This window comes from Melozone crissalis, unplaced genomic scaffold (assembly GCF_028551555.1).
Source record: "Melozone crissalis strain CALT ecotype California unplaced genomic scaffold, PUWL_Pcris_2 ptg000027l_1, whole genome shotgun sequence".
Lineage (NCBI taxonomy): Eukaryota > Metazoa > Chordata > Aves > Passeriformes > Passerellidae > Melozone > Melozone crissalis.
The window spans coordinates 35,272,110-35,295,217 of NW_026535805.1; the positions used below are offsets into that span (position 1 = coordinate 35,272,110).

A 23,108-nucleotide genomic window follows, 5' to 3' on the forward strand; every position below is an offset into this window, starting at 1 on the left:
ATTTCTGAGTTATATATCTATATATATTAATCAAAACTCCTTGAGATTTATCTTCAGCCACCTCTGTTGCCAAGAACAACAGCTAATAGAATGAAATGCTGAAATACAAATACATAGGGCTGGAAATATGCTCAAAATATTGGTGTTTGTGGCACACCACTTCCTGGGGATAATACAATCTATGAAAAGTATGTTGACATCTCAATGGATAGGAAAAAAGCAAAGTAAGAAATTTTACATGGTTAGGCTCTAAGAAAATAACTTATTTTAAAAAGGTGTGTAACAGATTACCTGAAAGACTAAAAAGAATATAGTGTGACTGAATCAATAGCAAGGATTAGGACTTATTTGCACAAAGGAAACAGGAAATGTGAAAGAATCCCTCCTGCACAGCAGCAGACAGCACTAGAGAATGAGGACAAGAGGTGAGATAATTCAGTGAGATTACTTCTGAAAAAAAGAGGTTGTGCAAAATCTTAACCAGTCTGCTGTTACTATAGCACACAGAAATTGTGATGTCTATTAAGTGCCCTGCCTTAAGAACAGATGCAAGAACTAAGTTACCTTGTGAGAGAGAAACAGACAGAAAATGCATTCAGAATACAGTCTCAAAAAAATCCCCAAGTAAACCCAAAATACTATTTCCTAGCAGAGAAAGTGTCTTCTGCTTTATAAAACCTGAAACACAAGCGATTTTCACTCGCTAACCAAAACAAGCTGAATACACTGAATTTTAGCTTCTACTTGGATCAGAAAGACTGTGCTATTGTGCAGTACAGAACATAAGAGGCTGACAAGGCAACACAGCTGCCAGTGCTAAACTCAGCAGCAGGTCACAGAGCCCAGCCCAGCTCATGTCTGCTGCTGTTGCCACAGGAGAGGTAACCCACAGCTACCAATGCACCACACACAGCTCCCAAAGGTGGCTCATGCCTGCTTGCTCCCCAGTGAGGCAGGGATAGCTGCACTTCCTTAGTAAACTTAGGCATTCTAAAGATGAGAGGCCCTCAAAATCCAGATTTTACACTGGCTGGTACTTCTTGCCATTGGATTTGGTTTTTTCGCTAATACTGAGTTTAAGTATAATCTCCTTCAATTTTAATCCAAAAGAATCAAGCTCTGCACACATCACAAATTTAGAAAACAAACTTAAGAAACAGACAGCGTCCTTGAGGCTTAAATAGTGCCCTAGTTTTAAACACTGCAAATTCAAACTTGTGGTTACAGTTACGACTTCACAGTCACTCCTTAGAGAAAAAAAACAGTTTAACAGTTTCTAAGGGGGAAAGCCACTCTTCTGATTCATGTTCTGAAAACAAAAGTTCTTTCTGGGGTGAAAATCATAACAAGCAAGATTTCAACATGATATTTGCTTATAAATATAATTAGTTGTTTGGCAAGTGTAATTTAAAACAGGTTCTGTCCCATAACTTAAGGCATAGCTCCCTTTCTAAAGGAAAACAAAGCTGAAGGACATTCACAATTAAAAAAAAAACAAAACAACATTACTTCTCACACAACTAAAATTTTAGCTGAAAAGCTTAAATATAGTCCAGTGATCAAATGACTCAGAGAAATAGCACTCTGGCACAGAAACACTGAAACCTATTTTTCAAAAGCTGCAATGCAAATCGTGGACATAAGTTCTAAATTTTTAAACAGGCAATTAAAAACCCACACAAATAATTTGGATTCCCCTACTAATTAATTTCTTAAGCCAAAGAATCCATATCCATCTTTTAAATGTGGCAGATTGATTGTGATCAGCATGCAGTGAAGCATAGTCTGAATTCACATTGCCTCCAACTGTGATGTTTTTCAATGCACTAGAGGGACAGTGCTCTGCCTGTGGAATAAAACTAATACCAAAGTGTGGCTTGACACAATGAAAGCAGCACTCAGGTAACCAATAATTGTTGCCAATTCTCTTGATAATTTATTTGCATATACAAATACCAGAACTAATTTCACAGACTTCTCAGATGTTGTTGGGCCAATTCAACCTGCCCAGTCCATGCAATTTGACATCCTGTCTCTTCCATTTATCAGCACCCAACACTTCTGAGGAAAATGAAAAAGTGCACATGGGAGCTGTGAGCAATGTGTGCCACAAGATCTGGCCCAAAGCAAGGGCTTTTCTCAGCATCTAATCCAGGCACTTAGCAAACCACACTGACCTCACTCAGACTGACAAGGCAATTCAGTAAGTGACCACAGTGTGCAAAACTGAGCATGGACAAAGTTCAGTCACTTGAGAGCTGAGAGTGTACAAAACAGAATCTTCAGGGTAACTCTAAAACAAAAATGTGAGATCATCTTCAGCCCTGCACAATTCATAAGAAAACATTTGACTGGATTTTTCTCAAACTTCAAGAAAACACTGAAAGCTAGAGACTGTAACCAAAGCAAAAGGAAAAGGGAGGTTGCATAGCAACTAACAGCAATGCTTTCTCCCTGACAAGTTAAAAAATGTTCAGAAAATATCACAATGGGTCTGGGATGGTCATAGCTTGCCCTGTTCAACAGGAAATGGGGCAGGAAGAAGACAAGACAAGCAGTCTAACAGTCACATAGAGCAGGTATCAATTCAACCTCAAGAGAATCTGTGAGCACCTGAGAGCAAAATGTCCCATCCCTGGCATCCTTCCCTCCCTTGTTAAAAATCCCAGTTAACATTTCAACTCTGGGCTGACATCAGTTGTACAGAATCTGTGAAAAACCTTGTGAGGAATCAGAGTTCTGACCACAGTCAGTGAATATCAGCTATGTCCTGTTCATAAAATAAAAGAAAAATTCCACTGTGCACATGATTGCTCTCACAAATGTATTTCACTCTGAAACAGTCTTACAGTTAGAGACTGTGTATAATAATATGGATACCCTGCTTGTAACGTTGATTGCAGTGTCAGACTGGCTCCTTCTTTGCTTTCTTCTTTCCACATTCTTCCCATAATCTGCGGTTAGGACACATCTGTCAGCCATATCATTCTGGGACTTTGATATTTCTGAAGATAGAATAAAGAGAAAAGCCACTATAACAAACTTTGCAAGCAATCCTATAGATTTATAGGCTAATTCTGTAGCTTTCAAACTGTCATCCTGTACCTTTAGCATTGATCTCCTAAGAGTAAGAAACAGCTGGGAAGACAAGTGGTTGTCATATTGTATATAATTATATTTGCCTGCCTAAACCTTTCATGATGTTTCAACTGGAAATTATACTCCTTGCTGCCTATCATTATAGCTGCTGCAAGGAATGGTGAGCCATCAAATACAGTTTCCTCTCAGAAGCAGCTACTACAGCTCCTATGTATAGTTTGATTTACAAAGCAGTTTGGTTTGGTTCAGGATAAAAGCAAAATCATTACAACAATATAAAGCAACATGACAATGAGAAGTAGAAAGAAGATCATATTGGAAAATATTTAGAAATGTATCCCAAAATATGGATGAAAGGAAGGATGTTACATACTCTGGTCCCAAACCACATATTTTAAGAACCTGAATAGCCTGCATTGACTTCAACAACATTATTCATATGGATAAGCTTATGTCCATACTTAAGCATCTCACTGAATTAGCACTTCAGTTACACTTAGTTTATTGGCAAATAAATCTACAGGGTGATTGAACATCTGATGCCCCACTTTCCACTTCTTATTCCTTAGTGTACACTCAGAATTTTGCTTAAAGGAAAGGGCAGCACTCATCCATGACTTCTGAAGTTGAATATGAGCAGGCTTAACTGCAGATACTTTGTTGTCAGTCCCAGATAGACTCTCATGAAGAATTAAAAATTTATAAGTAGCACATGAAATAGCTATCATATGTTTAATTCATACAGAAGAAATAAACACTTCTCTCACAACATGAACCTCTGTGGAGGAACCTCAGACAGCAGACAATACAACATTATGGTATTCAAAAACAATGGCACTCAAGTGTGATTTTTAAAGACACTCTGGGTTAGTTTTGTTCTTAGCAGCAATCAGTCCTCAGATGTTTACTGTACTCTGTGTACACCATTAAGGCATCATGTGACCCATTCAAAGGCAGGCTCAATTAAGCCATCTCTGTAAACGAAACCAGGTTTTTAACATACACAATGAAATCAGAGATCATAAAAGAGACTGGAATTGAGAGTTCTAATGGAATAGATACAATCTGAGGAGCTTGACCAGCAATAGAGGCAGAAACACCAGCCTTGCCTCACACTCTCTTACAAGGAACAGGCTATAGAACAGGTTATTGTGTGAGAAAACACAAATGTACAGTTTTCATATCTATTCCTCTTTTGGCTTCTCAACCCAAATATCATTAAGACTGACACTCTCTCTAGTGCCAAGGGCAACTTTTCACTGCAAATAAAACTACAACCAGTAATTAATTTTCCATTCACCAAATGGCCACCACTGGATTAGAATGTCCTCTTGCTGCCAAGCCCCCTGGAACAGGAAGCAGCAGCACAAAGGAGCAGATGTACAGTGGCAGCTTTGTGCTGCACACACCCATCCCTCATTCCTGCTGCGCTCAGACACGCACACACACACACGCTGCCTCCAGTGAGAGCGTCAGAGGCACAGCAAGCTTCTCCAGGTTTATTTACTGCAGCACACAAGAGCTGGGTATACTAAATACCTCTGCAAACCAGGATATTTTTATCTAGATAAGATACAGAGTACTAACTTTAGACTCTCGTGATCAAAAACATTTATGAGCACAGTACCAGGTTTCATTGAGAAGCCATATTGTCTGAAAAAGCTGCTTTCTTAAGGCAAGAAACCCAAGTCTTTCTCTCTGTAACACTTCTTTTAATTACTGACTTCAATGATTGCAACAGCCTGTTATTTTCTCCCAAATTAAACTGCTCCACATTAACTGAGGATGAGAGCACCTGAATGGGGTTTCACCTGTAGCTGAACTGAGCTAACAACTTGCTTCCATCTCCCTCGGAATGCCTGCTCTGCTCTTCTCCATCCCTGATATGGCTCCTGATCACATGGACCAGCACTGTCTGTTGTACATGTTCCAACATATCTTACCTTGATCCCATTTAACTCACTAAAACAGCAGAAAAGTACCTATGTGTTTTGTCTAGGTTAATGTTCTGCCCTTTAAAAGAGCTAAGCCAGTTTCCAGAGGGTTCCAGATGCTAATTATACCAGCATAAGGTTCGAAACAGAGAGAAAAGAAACACGTGAGTAGAATAGAACCTTCCTTTTGGTAGCAAGGAAATAATAAATTAGTTTGCTGCAGTCCTGACAGTTTTTACCAGTAACTCTGGGACATGGTCAGGCTTCAAACTAACAGAAGGCTGCATAAATTACTTTGCATCCAGTTCTATGCTGCAACTATTACTGTTTCCAGGATCTTACACCACTGTATGCTTCTCTTTAGGAGCAAATCACCACGTCTCTGTATAGCTTTAATATGCGTTCTCACAGACACAACATTAAATTTGCATAGTTCAAGGAGAATAGGTCTTTAGGATGGGTGGAAGAACCTAAAGGAAAGACCAAACAAGAACTAAAAGAACAGTTAGGGGGAAAGGCAGAAAGGCACTGAAGCCAGATTTGTTCAGGTCTAATCTCACATGTGGGGCTGTGTAAGTTGAAGCTAGTAAGAAAATACTACAGTTTGTTCAAATCCATGCAAATTTGCAAGCCCCTGTAATCTTCTTAAAGCTCAGAAGTTGTTTTCCTCTGGTCACTGATGCCTTTGTTTTTCACAAAGGCTGACTGTCCTCAGTGTAGTCAGCCTTAGAGGTGCATACACAGTCAGCATCCCTAGGAACAGCAGGCAGTGTAAGAGAATGAAAGGAACCAAAAGCATCAGAAGGGAACAGGAGTTGCCAGGACTGGAAAGCACTTAGAAATGTACACTGAAAAATTCCACACAATTAGACTGAGAAACAGGAAGGAAGTCCTCATGAATACTGCCGGTGAATGAAAATATTAAACTCCTATTAAATGACAGACTCCTTAACCAGGTCATCTGGGGTGTGGCCAGATAACATGAAGATCAGAAATTGGTTATTACTCTAACATGAATTAAACATACTGGATCTGAATACCTGGTAAATGAAAAGAAAAATTACACAGTCTTTATACATCTTTACAAGAAAGGTGTTTTAGTTTGACAGAATCAGTTTATTTAACAACTGGCAGAATACTTAAGGAAAATTAGATTTCCTGTATTATTTTTCAGGTTGGCACAACCTTGGCATTAATAGTTTCAGCCATTACTTGATAGCCTTTTTTATAGCAATTTCTTGGCCAACACTGTGGCCAAAAAAATCAAAACATTTGACTACATTATCCTGGAATGACAAGACAGTGAAAGCTACTTACTTTTTATATGTGTTGTGAGAGACAAAAACAAGTTTTCCACAGATTTATTAAACCTTTTAGACTCTCCAAGTTCCTGCAAATGGGAGATGCAAAGAGTAAGAAAATTCAAAATATTTGTAAATTTAAAGTTGCCATGATTACATATCTACAGACCACATAACAATCAGATGGTAAAGCTGCAGTCTTTTGCTCACTTCTGTAGACAAATACATCTGAGGACATACATTGATGTATGGAAAGCCATCTTTTCAGTTCCGTGGTCTTTCACATATAAGCAGAACTCCTCACAGAAAGATCACATCATAAGTTCATAAATACAGCTAATTACATCACTGATTTATGGTAAGGTATTTAATACCTTTATCTATTACAGAACAAAGAGTTTTCATCAAACTCCAGGTACGTACATAAGAATGCCGACAAAACTGCAATGGGCTTCAAAACCAGGGTAGAGCCTGAGGAGCCAGTCCAAAATTAAACAAAACAGTAATTTCGTGCAATTTCTGTGAGTTTCAAGCCATGTTCTACTATTCTGCCCACCAGAAACTGGAATGCAAAGGCAGCCATCAAATTCACTGTTTCTCACTCAGTAATGAAAGCGACATGTGACCACTGAGTGTCACAGGAAAACAGGATCCTTCAGGTTGGAGTGGAACTCAGATCTCAGTCCAGTCTTCCTGTGATGAGGCACCATAACCAGATGCAACATTCTAATCTCAAGCAGAGTGGTTAACCACTTCCCTCAAAAACTGAAAAATAATTGAAAACATCCCTCATAGCCTCTAAACTTTCTCTCCCAGTACCCATGCAGCATAAAAATAATGACAAAGTAGCAAAAGGCTGCATTTATATTGCAGAGGGATGTTGCAGCAGTTATTTACCACATTTCTGTGGCTGACCTTTTCATATGAATGACACCTTAAGGGATGCACTCATATGTATATTCTGCAGATACATACATTACCCACCACGTTGGTTCCTGCTGGTGATTCTGTGAAAGGAGGTGGAGTTGGAGGTACAACAGAAATTTTACTAGAAATTAAGAGATAAAAAGTGCAATAATTAATATATGATGCCAACACATGAATAAATAAACTATGTCCATGTACCATATCTTCATTACCCATGTTTCCTGCACTCCATAAAGGTCTGGGTCAACATCCTGTGTCTGTCAGAGTTGCAGCACAGGTTTATTGCCTGTTCTTAGGAATCAGAACTACCTCTCTACCTTCTCAATCTTGGGGTGCTCCAGATAAAATTATTAAATTAGAACCATCAGGAAGACCAAATCTAGGATAAACTCCCTAGACTTCTATATGGCTGGGAGTATCACAGACTGTGTCCTGAATCCTAAAACACAATTGCTGTAAAATGCATCCCATGTCTTGCTCAGAGATGTTTTCAAAAGGTAGTCATCTTTATTTACAATACTAGAAGGATCCTTCCTTGCCTGGGTTCAGAAGTGTTAAAGACCCTTTAAACATTCCTGCCATTCCATCTGTGGTAAATAGTCCTGGTCTGTGGAAAAAAAAAAAAAATCTGCCCGATTCTGTTATCACAGCACAATCACAGATCCTAAGGTAGCTGGTGAACTTGCTTCTTCATTCTTTTTTAATTTTTATCACATCCAGGTAAGAGCAAGTCTTGGTTAGGATCTTATCCAACTGAATATAAGTTTCTTTCTTAGGCAGCTGTGCCTTGCCAGACAATTATAATAAATTGAGATCATCTCTTCATATCTTATTTTACACAGGCCTTTTAGGGATTTTTTTTGGTTGGTTTGGATTTTGGTAGTAGTTGTTTTTGTTGCTGCTTGGTGTTGTAGCTTTTGGTTTGGTTTATTTTAAGGCAGAGGCTCCTTTCATAACATAATAACCAGACTGTTACTTCATAATATATCACTGGTAATAAGTTAAGTATGGTCATTTATTGCCCTCCAGTCAAAGTATTTATTCACTGTAAACTGGATTTTTAATTTTTTTTTTAAGTTTGGTAAGTGGAAGTGTCTAACTTCTTGTCTACCATTTATTGTAAACCTGTCATATCAGCAATATCTCCCACTGAACAAATAATGATGCTGTTATGACACCTAGAAAATAACTTTCATCTACAATAATTTAGAAGCATTTGGCAAATTTAACAGATAATTGTATAAATAGTTAAGCAAAAAATATAAGCAGATAAAACAAAGACAATGCACATCCCTTCATTTCAAGGAAGACACTATTACTCCAAACATGATACTTACTCTCTGTTATATGTGAGACCTATTCTGTGGATTGCTGCCAGCTAAAAGTGAAAATTTTTCTATGCTTTTATCATTTGAACTCCAAAAGTACTGATTCTTTTTCATAATAAAGGAATACAAACTACTGGTTGGTTTTTAACAAAATATATCAGCCATACAAACTTGCCGTGTCCCAGGACTGTTTGTCCTTTTAGGAGTCTTACCTCAGATTCTGGTAAGATTCCAAGAGCTTTGCACCAACTGTTTCATGTCTGCCTATGAAGGAGGAAAAAAAACCCAGATAATTTAGTAGCAACATCAGTTACTTGTGCCTGTATAACACTTTTTAAAACCAGTGCCTTTCAGGAACTGGCCTTACACAAGTCAGGAATGAAGTAAATTCCCAGCTAATGTATGAGCACACACACCAAGCAACGCACAAGAGTCTCCTGCATCTCACACTGTACCATGATTCCACCTTCTCCTGTTGCAGGTGACACACAGATAACTCTTCACAGATGCTAAGGACAATCACACAGAGATGCCAACATGCCCATTCCTAGGTTTCCAAGGGCTGTCAGCCTCCCAGGGTCCAGGAGGCAGGCGGTGCATGGGCCCACTGTGCTAAAGCACACTTCAGCCACAAAACTCAAACACTAAGGGAAGCCTGAAAATCTCTACAAGAATAGGCACATGGTCAACTCTTGCACCTCATGAAAATTTTTCTCACTCTTCCTACCAGAGACCTGAGCAACAACGAAAATGCTTGACTAGCTCACAAACATGAGCGAGAGCCTTTGCTAAGAGCATCCCTGCAGGGAAACAGCAACCATGGCACATCCCTGAGCTGAGCAGCCACAGGATGTGGAGACACCAAGGAGCAAGAGCTCCATCAGGCATCAACAATGAAGAGTCATAAAACTGTTGTTTGTTCCTGGGGGATCACAAATATAAAAAATGGTGAACTGAAATTATCTGGAGTGACTTTAATCACTAGTAATTCCTGATACAGTAAGCAACATGTGATCCATGTTTTACTGTCATTAATTATAAGATTACTTACATGAAAGTAATAGACCTTAGCAGTGGTAGAAACAATAACAGCTCAAGGATGTTAGAATTTTCAATCAGAACTCCAGTATTCTCTCTTATTGAAAAATAACACTTGCTATCTTAGATTTTAAATTGATTAGTCATGAAAAGTAATCTACCACTTTAGGGAAAATATTAATCTCATTCTTTAGGTAGAAGATACAAAAACATTATTAAAAAGCATAAGCATAACAAATGTGTTTATATTTTTTTTACTACACAACATGAGAAAACTTCACTATAAAAAAATTTTTTTTCAGTTCAACTTACCTTCTAGCAATTACTTCAGTTATATTTTCAAACCAAAAGAGGGCACTGTCCCTCCAGCATTGAAGATTGCATAAAGGCTGCTGTGTTTCAAAATTTGTCACTTTTTAAACTCCTTTAAATATATCAGTTGGTCTAATCAAAGGAACTAAACAAAACATATTTCTCCCTGCAGGTTTATCTTCTGTATATCCTTAGATCTTTGTGACGTCAACAGCATTACCATTAGACCAACTAAGCAAAATGCTTCCAGAACCCACAAAGCTTTCATAATTCAAAGTGAGAGCTGATTTATTTTGCTGGAAAAAGAGACCGTCAGTAACTTGCATTATGAGATTCGATATCCAAGAACAACATTTTCCAATAATAATATATTATTAATAGAGATTGATAAAACTACCAGCTTCATACTCATTGAAAAGAATGAGTGAAAATTGTCAATGGTTATTGGATAAAATTGTGCTTTAAAAAGATCAGTCAACTAACACTTTAAAATCAAAAATTGTGTTATCTGGAAGGCACTTTAGTGAAATCTTTCAAATTTTAAATGAATTGTTTTAACAGGAAAACAAAACTTTAACAGGAAATTAAACTTTAGTTTAGTTGCTTAATATGCTGCCTGCTGCCTTTCACAAACACCTACCACCCAAAATTTGCCTGATTATGCTCTTCCTTTTATAAAATTCTTCCTATTCAAGCTTCCCAATAGAGGTTTAAGGCCTGGCTCTTTCCCTTTTACCAACTACTCTCAAACATAGATGCAGATACTGGAAGTGAAACTGTATCATTTAACTACAGTCAAGTACAAAACTCAGTAGATTCAAAACTTCACCTACGTGAAGCGGCACTTCAAGGGAAAGAAAAAACAAGTCTTCTTCACCTTGCTAGTTATTGTAGGTGAAAATGAACACTAATAGCTCCTTTGTGAACAAAACACATTCTCCATAGAGCATTCCATCCACATCCTCTATAATTTCTTTTAGAATTTTGTACTTTTAATGGCTCTGAAAAGGCCCAGCAAAAGGCAATGGCACAGCCAGCTGGCTGAAGGTAACAAAAATGTTTAGTTCTCTGCTGATTTATAGCTATACATGGAGGGGGGTTATTCCATTCTATCTTCTCTTTAAACTTTAGAACTTCCTCAGTGAAAGCAACTGAAGTTTAAACTTTGACAAATGATGAATGCAAGATCATTTTCTTCCTGTACCTATAACATTTCTATATTAATTTCACATCACTGTATTTCTTAGAAGTCTTACACGCTCATGGATTCAAATTTAATTCAAATATGGCCAGCAATATTCTTATTTTTATTACTCCAACAAAATAATTATACTTTCAAATGCATTCTGCTAATTTGTGTTCATGTTTTATTTACTGCACAGACAGATGGACTGCATGGAAGAAACACTGGATACAGTGTCAGACTACATTCTGTGTTTGACTTAGATGACAACTACACATTACATAGCAGTTTATGATCTGTTCCAGTGATTACCTTCACCTGGATATTTCTTTGCTCGTTCCTCAAAGAACCATTCACCAGCCTTCACTTTCACATCTCTGGAAAACAATCAAAAGAGATTAGAATCAAAATGCTTACAAGTGCATTTCTTTAAATGTTTAGTTACCATGTAGCAATCCAACATTGTTTATTAATCTTTCTGTAAAACTAAGATTTCATGACTACTCAATCTATTGACTGGTTTTGCTATGGGTCTGAAAAAAACACGGAGGGGAGGAATCCTTTGGGGACATGTGTTTTGGTTTTGGAGGGGGTTTTGTTTGATAGCTTCTTTTCCCTTTTGCAGTGTAGGACTGGCCATGGAAAGCGATACACCCTGCTCTGGCCATTGCTCTGAAGGCAGGAGAGCCCTGGGTGCACTCCAGTCTGCACAACCAACTTACAAAGCAGCCCAGGCACTTGTGCTGAGTGGGGAGCTGGCTGCTTACAGCTGCAACCTCGTCTGAGAAGTCAGGAATATCCATGGTAGAGGACATGGCTCCTAGCAGACCTCAGGATGGCTACCAGGGGGCACTGAGCTCCACAGCCCTGGCAGCACTGGGGCTTCATGGCCCATCTCCCCATTTTCTGGAGACTACCATCAGTTACATCAATGTCTTACAAAGGCACCAGGATCACAGGAACAGAAAAGTAATGATTAGCAAGTACAAGATTATATCAGATTAAACAGCTCTGTCACAATCAGATTTTCAACAAATATTACTTTTCCTGAAGTTTGCAACTTAAACTCACCCATTATTAAAAAGACAAAAAAAAATTGAACTGAGGATAGGATTCTCTGGATCCTTCAGGTTCCAAATTCTCATCTAAATGTCTTACTAATTTTTAGGGCATATATGATATCTCCCTTCCTTGCCAATTTTGTGATGCTTACTATAAGATGGAGTCTCACCACAAAGATTTCCTCAGTGCAGGCACTGCTAAACTTTTTGTCTACCCAGTTGATGATTTTCTTTCTATAAACTTAACCACTTTATTACCATTCCCTCTACCAAAATTGCTTGACAGTGGCAATAGCATACAAACTTTAAATTCATGTAGGGCTTACCTTCTCTTAAGAAAGCAAAATCTCTAAATGTGAGAGCTAAAGTGATAGCCACAAATGGGCAAGGCAACAAAACCTCTGGGTCTGCCATTTCACCTCACCTTTTTCTGTGTCAAAATAAACTATAGGTAGGATACTTTTGGTTCTGTCACTTGATTTTAAAGCATCTTAGGCATTTTAATGACATTGTAAGCAGCAATGCAGATTAAAAAAAAAATCAGCACCCAGCTAGAGTGTACAATTAATTTTCATACCTAACCATAGACCCCTGTGCATAACTGAACACAGATGAGTCTGAAAATTAGGTTTAAATAACTGAGACAAGATACTTCTTCATTTGGATGGAGATCTATTAATTAATAAATAACTGAAATCTCTACCTTCAAGGGCTTTGCATTGCTAGTGCTTAACTTCCATTCAACCCCAGGCCCCCCTTTATATCATTCCCACCTCTCCCTGGTTATGTTCCAGAGTTTCATCTCCACTTCTGCACAGATCCACATGATAATTGAATCTACTCACAGAAGTTCCAGACATGCCTTCCTTGAAGGTGTTCAAGGCCAGGCTGGATGGGGCTCTGGTCTTAGTGAAAAGTGTCCCTGCCCTTAGCAGGGTGGATGGAACCCATGTGATGTTTAAGGTTCTTTCCAACCCAAACCATTCTATGATAATTAGGCCACATACAGATTGAAAATACTTTTTTTTTATAAAGAATGTATTGAGTTAAGGTATGACCAAAAGTACGAAAACAAAGCTAATAAAGACCTTTTGTCAGCAAACGCCTCCAAAACAAACATCTTTCTAGACTCCTAGAATATAGGATTCCTTTAAAAAAAAAACCAACATGCTATACCAACTCCATTCACATAAGTGACATAAAAAAATGCCTCTTCCAGTTGAAAGATACAAACTTTTTCAGTTCACATTTCAAAATTTCTTATTTTGTAAGAAATACAAAATTTGCCTGTCCCTACATGCTCTTTCACTGAGGTGTTTAAGCACATTCCTTGCAAACATGACCCCAGTGTCTAAGGGAGAACCCCCATAGTGCTGCTGCTGCTGTTTGGTTCAGGAAAAAATTATTCTAGTGATAAGCAAGACCCAAAATTACAGTTATTTGGGACTTGGAAATTAGCTCTTACCATTTTTAGCCATCCTATTTTCCACTCACCAGGATAAACAAAAGGGGCTGAGTACCATTTACCACATTGCTGCACTCCCTACCCTTCTTGAGATTTGCAGTTTTGATGTTAAGCTCACTTAAGGCAATGGAAGAAGTCTGAATTTAGTTGATTTTACATCATGACTAAAGACCAAATGTACTCTCTCTTCACAATAAAGAGAAATTTAATGACAGCTGGCATATCCATCTGTATTAGCAAGATTAAAAAAAAGGTCATTTCCTGCAGGAAAAGTAAAAAGGTCTTTTAATTAATCTTGATAACGTTTTCTTGGTTTTACCATTGAATATCTGGACAAGCTAATTAAGTAATTAAGGGTGTGCAGCACTACACAAAGCAGCTTAACAACCAAGGACTCTATAGGGCCACCAAATAACTAGAAACTAATTTAAAACAAGAGGAAGTGGGGAGGGTTATCTGGACAAGGATATGGGAAGTTAACTTTTGAATTTTCAGTTTAGTGCATACAGCTTAAAACACACAAATCAAAATCTAGTAAATATTTTGTATCAAGTATAAATATAGCTGAACTACCTATTTTGCATATTAGTTGCTAAATAAACTGAAGATTCAGAGAATATCTTGTTTGCAATAGTTTACAATTCTCTTCCAAACTATAAAAAATTACTTCAAACTACCACAAATTTGCTTGACTTGAGACCAATACTTTGCCTTGTATTTCCCTCCATTTTAATCTCCTTTTGGCACCTGCAGAGGGAGTGGAGTGGTGGATTCATCATGTGTTGGCATAAAATAAATTTTCATCCAAATCCTCACCCTTTCTATAGGGTTATTTATCACCCTGCAGAGCTTTTGAACAATTTCACAAACTATCATTCTTCACCTACGTATTATTTTTCATCAAATGGGAAAATATCTCTAAACCATTTTGCTTAGAAAGATTGCAATTAATAGAACAGACATGGCAGGAATATTGTGATATCAAAAAAAAGTACCAATACAGTAAAAGAAAGATTGTTTCCTGAATCCTGAAATACAAACATGTGATGTAGTAAAAGAAAAAAAACCAACTAATTCAAAGTAAAAAAAAAAATCGTATTTCTGACCATACTTGAATAAATCCTAGTAAGATTACTAATTGGTTTTGCCCTTTGAAATTTTATAAAGCATGACTCCAATTTATTTGTCAATCAGATTTCTTGCTCCAGTGGTAAGAGGCAGAAAATGATGAGGAAATTGTCAAGAAATTTGCTATACTACATCAAAGCACAGCACCTTCAGCAGGTTGTGAGGATGCACTGGTTCAATACTGAGCTGGTTAGGTATGAAAATAAATTGTACAGTCTATATGAGTGCTGATTCTTTTTTTAATTGTCTGCATTGCTACTTACAAAGATGTCATTAAAATACCTAAAAGGCTTTCAAATCAAGTGACAGAACCAAAAGCATCCTACCTATAGTTTGTTTTGACACAGAATAAGGTGAGGTGAAATGGCAGACCCAGAGGTTTTGTCGCCTTGCCCACTTGTGGATATCACTTTAGCTCCTGTATTTAGAGATTTTTCTTTCTTAAGAAGGAGCTCTCTCAGTGGCTCAGATTCATGACTGTTTCTATGCTTTGTTATTATCATCTTTGTCACACTCACAGTACCTCTGGCCTACCCTGAGGCTCCATTTTGCTAAACACAGGAAGGGAAACATCAGCTATGTGCAGAACAACCCAAAATTTCCATCCATTCCATCACCACCAGGACCTCAGCCAACATTTCACTCCAGCAGTGGCTTTGCAGGCAGGCAGAATTGCTCACCCATGAGCATAGCAAACGGTGCATTTCCAGAGGCAGGGGCTCAGGCAGACGCGGCACTCGGAGCACACGCGGTGGCTGCAGCCGTTGCACACGGCGCCTCTGTTCACCAGCAGCCCCAGAGACTTCTGGCAGCGAGCACAGCACCTCTCCTGGTACTCATGCCTTGTGCTCTTCGCCCCCTTCCACCGAAGCTGCTGCAGCTGCTGCTTCATTCTCCTAATTCCACAGGTAAAAAGGAAAAAAAAATTACAGAGGATAAAATCCTCGTGGAAAGCACAAGTTAGCAATGCCCTGGCTGTGCAATACCATTTCTAGTGGGAGATATGCCCTCCAGTGTGACCTCTGTTGAGCACTGCTTCAAAAGGTGCACACATAGCACTTCTGCACTGTGACCAGAACTGTGCATACTAACCGAGAAACAATTTAGTATAAATAGGGTTTTGTTCATTTCAGGCTCATTTTCCACACTGAAATAATTTTATGCAAGTGATTATGCATTTACCTCCAAAAACTGAGACTAGATGGTGCCCTCTTCCGTTTATTTTTTTAAAACCATATTTATCCAAGAATTAAATATTCTACTGAGAAAAAAAATAATCATAAAAAATGAATCATCTGAAAGCTAAAAAACCAAAACAGCACACAGCCTAAAATATCAAAACCTTTCCTTGTCATTAACTTTGCTTCCATTGCATGAACCAATAATCAAGATCTATGTTTTTAATTATTAGTAACATCAGCAGCAGTTGAAAAGGATTTTCTAACCAATTCAGACTTTCTATATAGCCCTTCACATAATTACGATTGTTTTATGTTTAATATGTCCCATTATCCTTATATAAATGTTTGGTGTAGGCAAAATTTAAATTTCCACATTTAAGGGACTAAAAATTTATATCTTATCCACACCAATACCCAGTTTTACAGGGGGATGCAACATCACAAAGCAGGATACAAGGTACTAGGAAATCCTGGTTCTGGCCAAGACATAAAACAAAGTGCTGGAAAATTATCCTTTATCCTTGCCAGGTGAGATACTGGCAGAGTATGAAATTACTCTGTAGTAAATAAAATCCTTTCCTAACCAATGACACCTTTTGACACAAGTAACAACCTCCAAGGCAGAGCAGTGTGCTTGTTGCCTGTTGTGTGTGAGGAGCAGCAGTGATGGATTCAGCACAATGAGCAGGTATCCAATGATTCTAAACTCCAGTCTTGGCACAATCTAAGCTAAATAAGCCAGCCTAAGATGTGAACATGTTCCATGTTACCAAGACTACACATATGCATACATAGGAACATGATGAGAATGCCATAAAGCCTTCACAGAAAAAATGCAGCCAGCAACTGAACTTTCTATGAAAGCTGGAAGTAAAATTCACAAAGTACATTATTCAGTGAACAGGATTTGCTGATCTTTAATGTAGAGTCAATAGAATGGCAAAAACAAGAGGCTCTGGATAACCTTAGATTTTTCCAGAGATTAAAAAGGCATTAGCTAACAAGAAGCTATAAGAGGAGTACATTTAGGACAACAAGTGGAAGAAGAGTAATTTAGAAGGAAAAAACCAAACCAAACCAAAACGCAACAGAAAACAGGAATAGGGGAACAGCATTACCTTATTCTTTCCTCCTCCGTTTTCCTCACCATCTGGTCACGGTATAGGACTTCCAGAACAGCCTCTCGTTCTAATTCCTTAAGGAAGTTCAGATTAAATTCACAGGCCATTTTTGCCAAATTTCACTATTTCACTAGTTAAATAAACTCCTGTTTTATGGGCTCCACTAGATCCAGAGTGCTGGTCTGGCTGTTTCCTAAATGCCTGTGCTCTTACTTGATGAGTTTCACTGTGTCATACCCCTGAAAAGAAAGATAACTTTGTCTTCACACAGATCATCAAGTGTCTCTGCTACACAGGGAATATGAACAGTTATCAAGGACACAGCAGTCTTGACTTTTTCATAAGTCCTTTAACTTCCTTTTCTTTTCTTTTTTCCACTGAAAGCAGTTCCAAAAAAGATGAGAGCTTGCAGCAATGCTCCAGATAGGGCTTGAACTGACACCAGATGGAGGGACAATTCATCAAGAGATGGTGTAAAGGAGTGGCAGAAATGGTTTGGGTTTCTTTATTTGCTCTTCTAGATTTGGAGTTTCTGGGCCTAAGGGAAAAAACAAAACAACAACCAAACATTATCTCATCTCACCTTCTCAAGACATTTCAAAAAATTTGAAGAACACATTTTGTTATACTCAAACCTTTCATGCATTAATTCAGACACAGGAGAGGTTTTAAGACAGTTCTGTTCTTCAGAGAGGCTCACCATATTGTCCATAGCACTCAAGCACATACCTTCATATTTTTGTACAGTCAACATAAAACAAGCAATAAAAAAGCTTACATTAGTTTTCAAAACAGGCCTACAGGTCTCATGACTACCATACTGCTTGAGACAAAATTTTTGAGAAAAAATGGCCCCTTACAATCTCATTTTGTTGAAAAGACATCACAAGATTAAGAGGAAAAAAGAAAAGACCTCTAAGTCACTTCCATCAATTACCTGTGTCTGTTAAGTCCAGAGAAACAGTTTGATACCAAATAATGCTATTATCTTTGCTAATACACAGAGAGACCAAAATGTTAAGATATATACTATTTCCAGCTCAGTGTACTAATGATTTTGGTCCCAAATTGATAAAGTGCAAATATATGCAAGTATAAAGTTGAAACAGAATCACAACTGTAGTTTGCATATACGCTGTGACATTCACTTTTGCAAAACTCCACTAAAATGCAAAGTAATTTTAATATACTTTGCAACAGAGTCAAGAAAGAACACAATTATTCAAGCTAAACCAGCTTACACACCATATTAATTTTAGATATTGCTGTCTAAGATTTAGTGCATATTACTAGAAATGTAAAGCAAGTCCACTTATGGTACACCAATAATAAAGATGGGTATATGAAAACTGGTTGAAGTGTTTCAGACTTTATCTGAAGTAGATACACAAGGCCAAGTTCTAGGCAGGTGTAGACACTGGCACAGAAGGGCAAGGTTTTCCCAAAGCAGTTACTGATGCTTCACTGATGGACCTCAGCTGAGAATCTGACCAACTTCTGCATTGCTGGATCATTATTTTCAAATACTAAGGTTTAAATTTAAAACAAACAGCTAAGCCACCAAATGAACCCACTAAAACTTCAGCTATATAGTGAGAATGCATTTTTGTCAGTGCAGGGAATTTACATGCAGCTTGCCCCAATTAAGTTACTTAATTTTCCACCAGAAAAAGTAGAGGGTGAAAACATGTCTACATAAACAGGTTGCATTCCATTTGTGTGTGGGGATTTTTTCATGAAACCCTTCAACAGACACCAAAAGGACAAACCATTTCACAGAAGCTTGTGTTCAAGAAAAAACAAAAAAGATTGGTTTCCTGTGGAAACAAGAGAGACAGAGATAGGCATAGTCATGTTTTATTTCCTTACCAACTGCAATTTCACAGGAAATTACGCATTTGAAACACAAAAAGGCTGAGCAATTTTTTTTTTTTTTTACACAATATAGGTCATTTTCAAAGGCCCCTGCATCCTTCACTTGCTTTCATCTTTTACCTTATGAATACCTCCTGGGATTGATGAGCATGTTTAAAACCATCGACTCCATTTAAGTCAGCATAACCTAAAGAGGAGTCAGTACAAACTCTGGTGTCTCTGCCCTACACAGGGCACCAAAACATCCATTACAGGGAAAGCTACATTTGCCATAAACTTGTAGGATTTCAGGCGTATCCAGAACACCACCAGAAAATCCCAGTAAAGCAGCAACTGACTGCATGACAGACAATACTAAGTGGATCCAATAAAACTCTGCTCTGGTGATCTTACAGAAAATACATTAATGTCTTAATAGAGCTATTAAGAATGTGCCACAGTAAAATAGTTACAAAGAGCAACACCTGCAGTTAAGCAAGTACAGAAAGAGTTGCTATCTGACATCTCCCTCAAATTTTTTTTAATACATCTAGCTGAATGATGAGGTAGCTTTAAGAATAAATAAAGTATTATAAAAGTATTAAAAGTATTACAACCCCCAAAATGAGAGCTAATCCTTGGCCCCACAACAAACTTGAACTCGTAATTGTTTCACAGAGGTGTTCAAATTGGACTGAAAAGTTCTCTACCATTGTGAAATGAGAACTTCTCTTACACCAAAGCTGTCTGCAATAGAGCAGTTTTTTGGCAGTAATAAAGAAGTGTTTTCAGTAATGACTCTCTTTGACAGGAAAAACCTCATAAACCTTCAGGGATGCCCTCCTTTCATGTTCACCCATCGAATCCAGCTAGCTAGCTGCTTTGCACTCAGCTAACCTCAAAGCTGACCATCTTCTACATAAAACCAAAAGTAGCAGCAACCTCTTTAGTAAATACCACAATGCTTCTTCCTTTTCAGCACAATGTTCACAAAAAGATTCTGTTGAAACACTTCTTAAATTATATATTTATCATTTTTTATTACATTTTGTATTTAAATTAATGCAGGGTCAGGCACCTTGCAGATGGATCAGTAACTTCTTGAAAATATCATAACAAATCCCAAAGCCATTCTAAGGGATAAGGGATGACGAATGGGGCTACCCTTTTTGAGAGAAATTCATGCATTCACAGAGTACAGCCTCAAAAAAAACATGGTTTTTTCCTATCAGGATAAAATAGCATGTAGTTCTGTCACTGAAGATCAAGGAAAAAGCATACCTTACACTAGATTAAGTTTGCAAAAACAGCTTCTTTCCTAAGCTTTTAAACTAAAAATGACTGGCTTAGCAAGATTTTCCTCAAAGTAATTTTACAAGTAATGCATTACTTGATCTCCTTTCAGATCCTTAAGCTTCAACAAAACAATGGCAATTAAATAATTATAAATTAACATATCTTCTAAAGTCATAGTCTTCATTTACTTAAGATAATGGGATAACTTTATCCATTAACCCAGAAGATGACTGTGACACATCAGTAGTGAGGAACAGATTAAGAAGGTTTAGAGTAAAATTAGTCCCAAAAGCTACTGCAATTTGTGGCCATTTTCTATTCTGCTGAGACCAATCACATAAATTCATTCTTAGTTAAGAAAATTACAAGTGTTATTTAGTACTACCTAGCTGCAACAATTTAGCTTTTACATGCCTACATATACACATTAAAATTATTAAGTTCTTTGATAATGTTTTACCAAAATTAACACTCTAATATTAATAACTTCCCACCCCAGAATTCAGAGTAAAAATAAAACCAAATAATTAAACCCAACACAAACAACTAAGTTGCGGGTATGGTTTTTCCATTAAACCTTTTCTAATTTGAAAAAAACCCCATGCCTGTAAACAAAAATGCATCCCCCTGTGCTATGTCATACAGAACAGAGTAAAATGATGTCCTTACCTCTTCAGCAACCATCAAAGAGAGACACCAGGAAGTAAACTGCTTTTAAAAGATGAGAAGCAGTCTTACTATTTAATTATCTCTCCTTAAAGAAAACTGGGGGCTGTTCTCCACCCCCTTTCCTTCCTCTGTGCACCGAAACCACTGATGGATGTTCAGAGGAGCACCCCAAAACAGCTGAAAGCAAATGCACTCAACAAAGAGCTCCAGTGTTACAACAGCTTTTGCCAGATCTCTGGTTTTGTTACCAGCAACAAGCAAAGATATTTGTTTTTCTAACATTAAAAGGAGACTCAGCACTAGAGACTACAAGAGCTGACTGATACACCAAAATATGCTCAGTTTTCAAGCTACACACAGGAAGAGAAGTGGCTTTGAGTTATACATATTTCTTTTTCAGACACTGTAAATGTGAAAACGCTTCTAACCTCAATGTCTCCAGGACTTGCACAGAAAGCTTGATTTGTATCATAAGCAGTTCTTTCCTGAAAACAAAACAGTTTTCTTCTTAGGTCTATAAGATAGAGCAATTAGCATAGATAAAAATTCAAGAGAAGTCAGTTTTTATGCATCTGCAAGAAGAAGAAAGCTATTTTACCTCACAACTGGAAATCTGATCTCAGGTAACAACTGAAAGTCATAGCATTATTCAGATTGGACATCTTAAGTCAAGTCTATCACAGAATAAAGTGTGAGTAATGAAGTTCAAAATTACCTACCAATTATTTCTAAGTCTGGAGGAAAAAAAAGAAGTTATTCTTACAGCTGAAGCTCCTTTCTTCTTCCTGGCTCTATCAAACTGTGCATATGATACAGAAGCCCTTCTTAACTGTTTTGGGTGTTTTAAGAGATGTGATTTCTAGTTAAAATGAAACAAAGCACAGCAATTCTACTCACATGGCAAAGTTGAAGAGCCTGCATTTTTATAACCTCTTCAAGCTAAATAGGTTCAAACATTTCCACCTGTGTATGTCAAGTTTAATTACCCTCTTCAACTGCATCATGGAAGAGAAAGCAGATGTTAGTGGGGGCATAGAGCTACGCACATATGCACCATATTTGGATAATTTGGGCCTTAATTTTAGGCAAAAGTTGAACTGAATGAGACACCAAAAGCAACCTGAGGATTCTAACTACCCCCAGTGACAGATTAACTGTATCCTAAATCCAGACTGTGGAATATTAGCCCTACTACCAGCTTCCCCCTAATATTTAATCAAAGCCTTAATTGCCATATATTTAAGTCCTTGTAATTTTCCCTCTCATCCCTGGACCTGGAAAACTGCTGCAGTATTTTATACATGCTAGGGATATACCCAAATATACAGCCATTTATGCTTTGGTTCAAACAAATACCATTTGTTCACTCTTCCCATAGTCCTCACTTTTTGTCTCTGTTTTTTGCAAGCAGCAAGCACAAGACTTGGAATGGGGCTGAGGATGTGCTCAGCACTCAGCCGCACTCCCACTGCATCCCTCCGGAGCGAGCGAGCTGCTGCTGCCCATAGGGGGACCACAGAGCCCCAAAGTCAGGTGGCTGGTCAGGGTCTCCTTTTTCAGGAAAAACAGCAGGCAGAGCCTGACAAAGGACTGGAGACTGGACCAAAACTGCTCAGTCAGGAGCTGTAACTCCCTCAACCTTCTTGAAATACAACGCCCAAAACTGGACACGGTATTCCTTGTGCAGCCTTACTGCAGAGAGGGCAATAGGAATACTGCTTCCAGGCTCTATGTCCTCTTTTTAAATTTTTTCCCATGTTTTTTTAAAACAGCACCATATGAGAAATTGAGATAAATTGTACCTAAACACCTCCCTACTCCACATGCCTATGGAACAGCTACTGAGTGAGTTGAACCTGCACTTGTAGAGCTGGTTATTCCAGCCTCCATACAGCCCTTTGCACTTCTCTGCAGTAAGTTATTTCTTCCTCCATCCAGGCTCATTCTGCAGTTCATGCAGGCCCCTCTGAGCCTGACCAGCCTCTCCCACTGCCCGGAGCAGCTCTCAGGGGCTGGGAGCATCACTGATTCGGGCAACCTGTAAACACCACACACCCACAACATCCAGAAACTGTGACAAGGGTGCCCTTTAATTTCATTCTCCTGGCTCTTGCTGTGTCTGCTAAAAATCATGTGATATGCTTAGAACTCTAAGAATTCAGGTATTTTTCTGTGGTGGGCTGACCCTGTCTGGATGTCGGATGCCCACCA

At 38.1% G+C, this 23,108-nt stretch overlaps 1 protein-coding gene across 2 annotated transcripts in view; it reads right to left on the minus strand.

Annotated features, from left to right (window-relative positions):
• The window catches only part of SYTL3 (synaptotagmin like 3), a 29,423-nt gene extending 12,238 nt beyond the window's left edge, over positions 1 to 17,185 (minus strand). The window contains exons 1-8 of one of the 2 annotated variants that reach the window (XM_054280246.1): positions 17,076 to 17,185; positions 15,457 to 15,672; positions 11,435 to 11,499; positions 8,802 to 8,853; positions 7,319 to 7,382; positions 7,139 to 7,141; positions 6,351 to 6,423; positions 2,881 to 3,005 (exon numbers count right to left, since the gene is read on the minus strand). In XM_054280246.1, coding sequence (XP_054136221.1) covers positions 2,881 to 3,005; positions 6,351 to 6,423; positions 7,139 to 7,141; positions 7,319 to 7,382; positions 8,802 to 8,853; positions 11,435 to 11,499; positions 15,457 to 15,672; positions 17,076 to 17,185 — 708 coding nt within the window. Of the gene's footprint in view, positions 1 to 2,880; positions 3,006 to 6,350; positions 6,424 to 7,138; positions 7,142 to 7,309; positions 7,383 to 8,801; positions 8,854 to 11,434; positions 11,500 to 15,456; positions 15,673 to 17,075 lie in introns of both variants that reach the window. The other variant, XM_054280245.1, reaches the window with a different exon arrangement.
• Between the last annotated feature and the right edge of the window lie 5,923 nt (positions 17,186 to 23,108).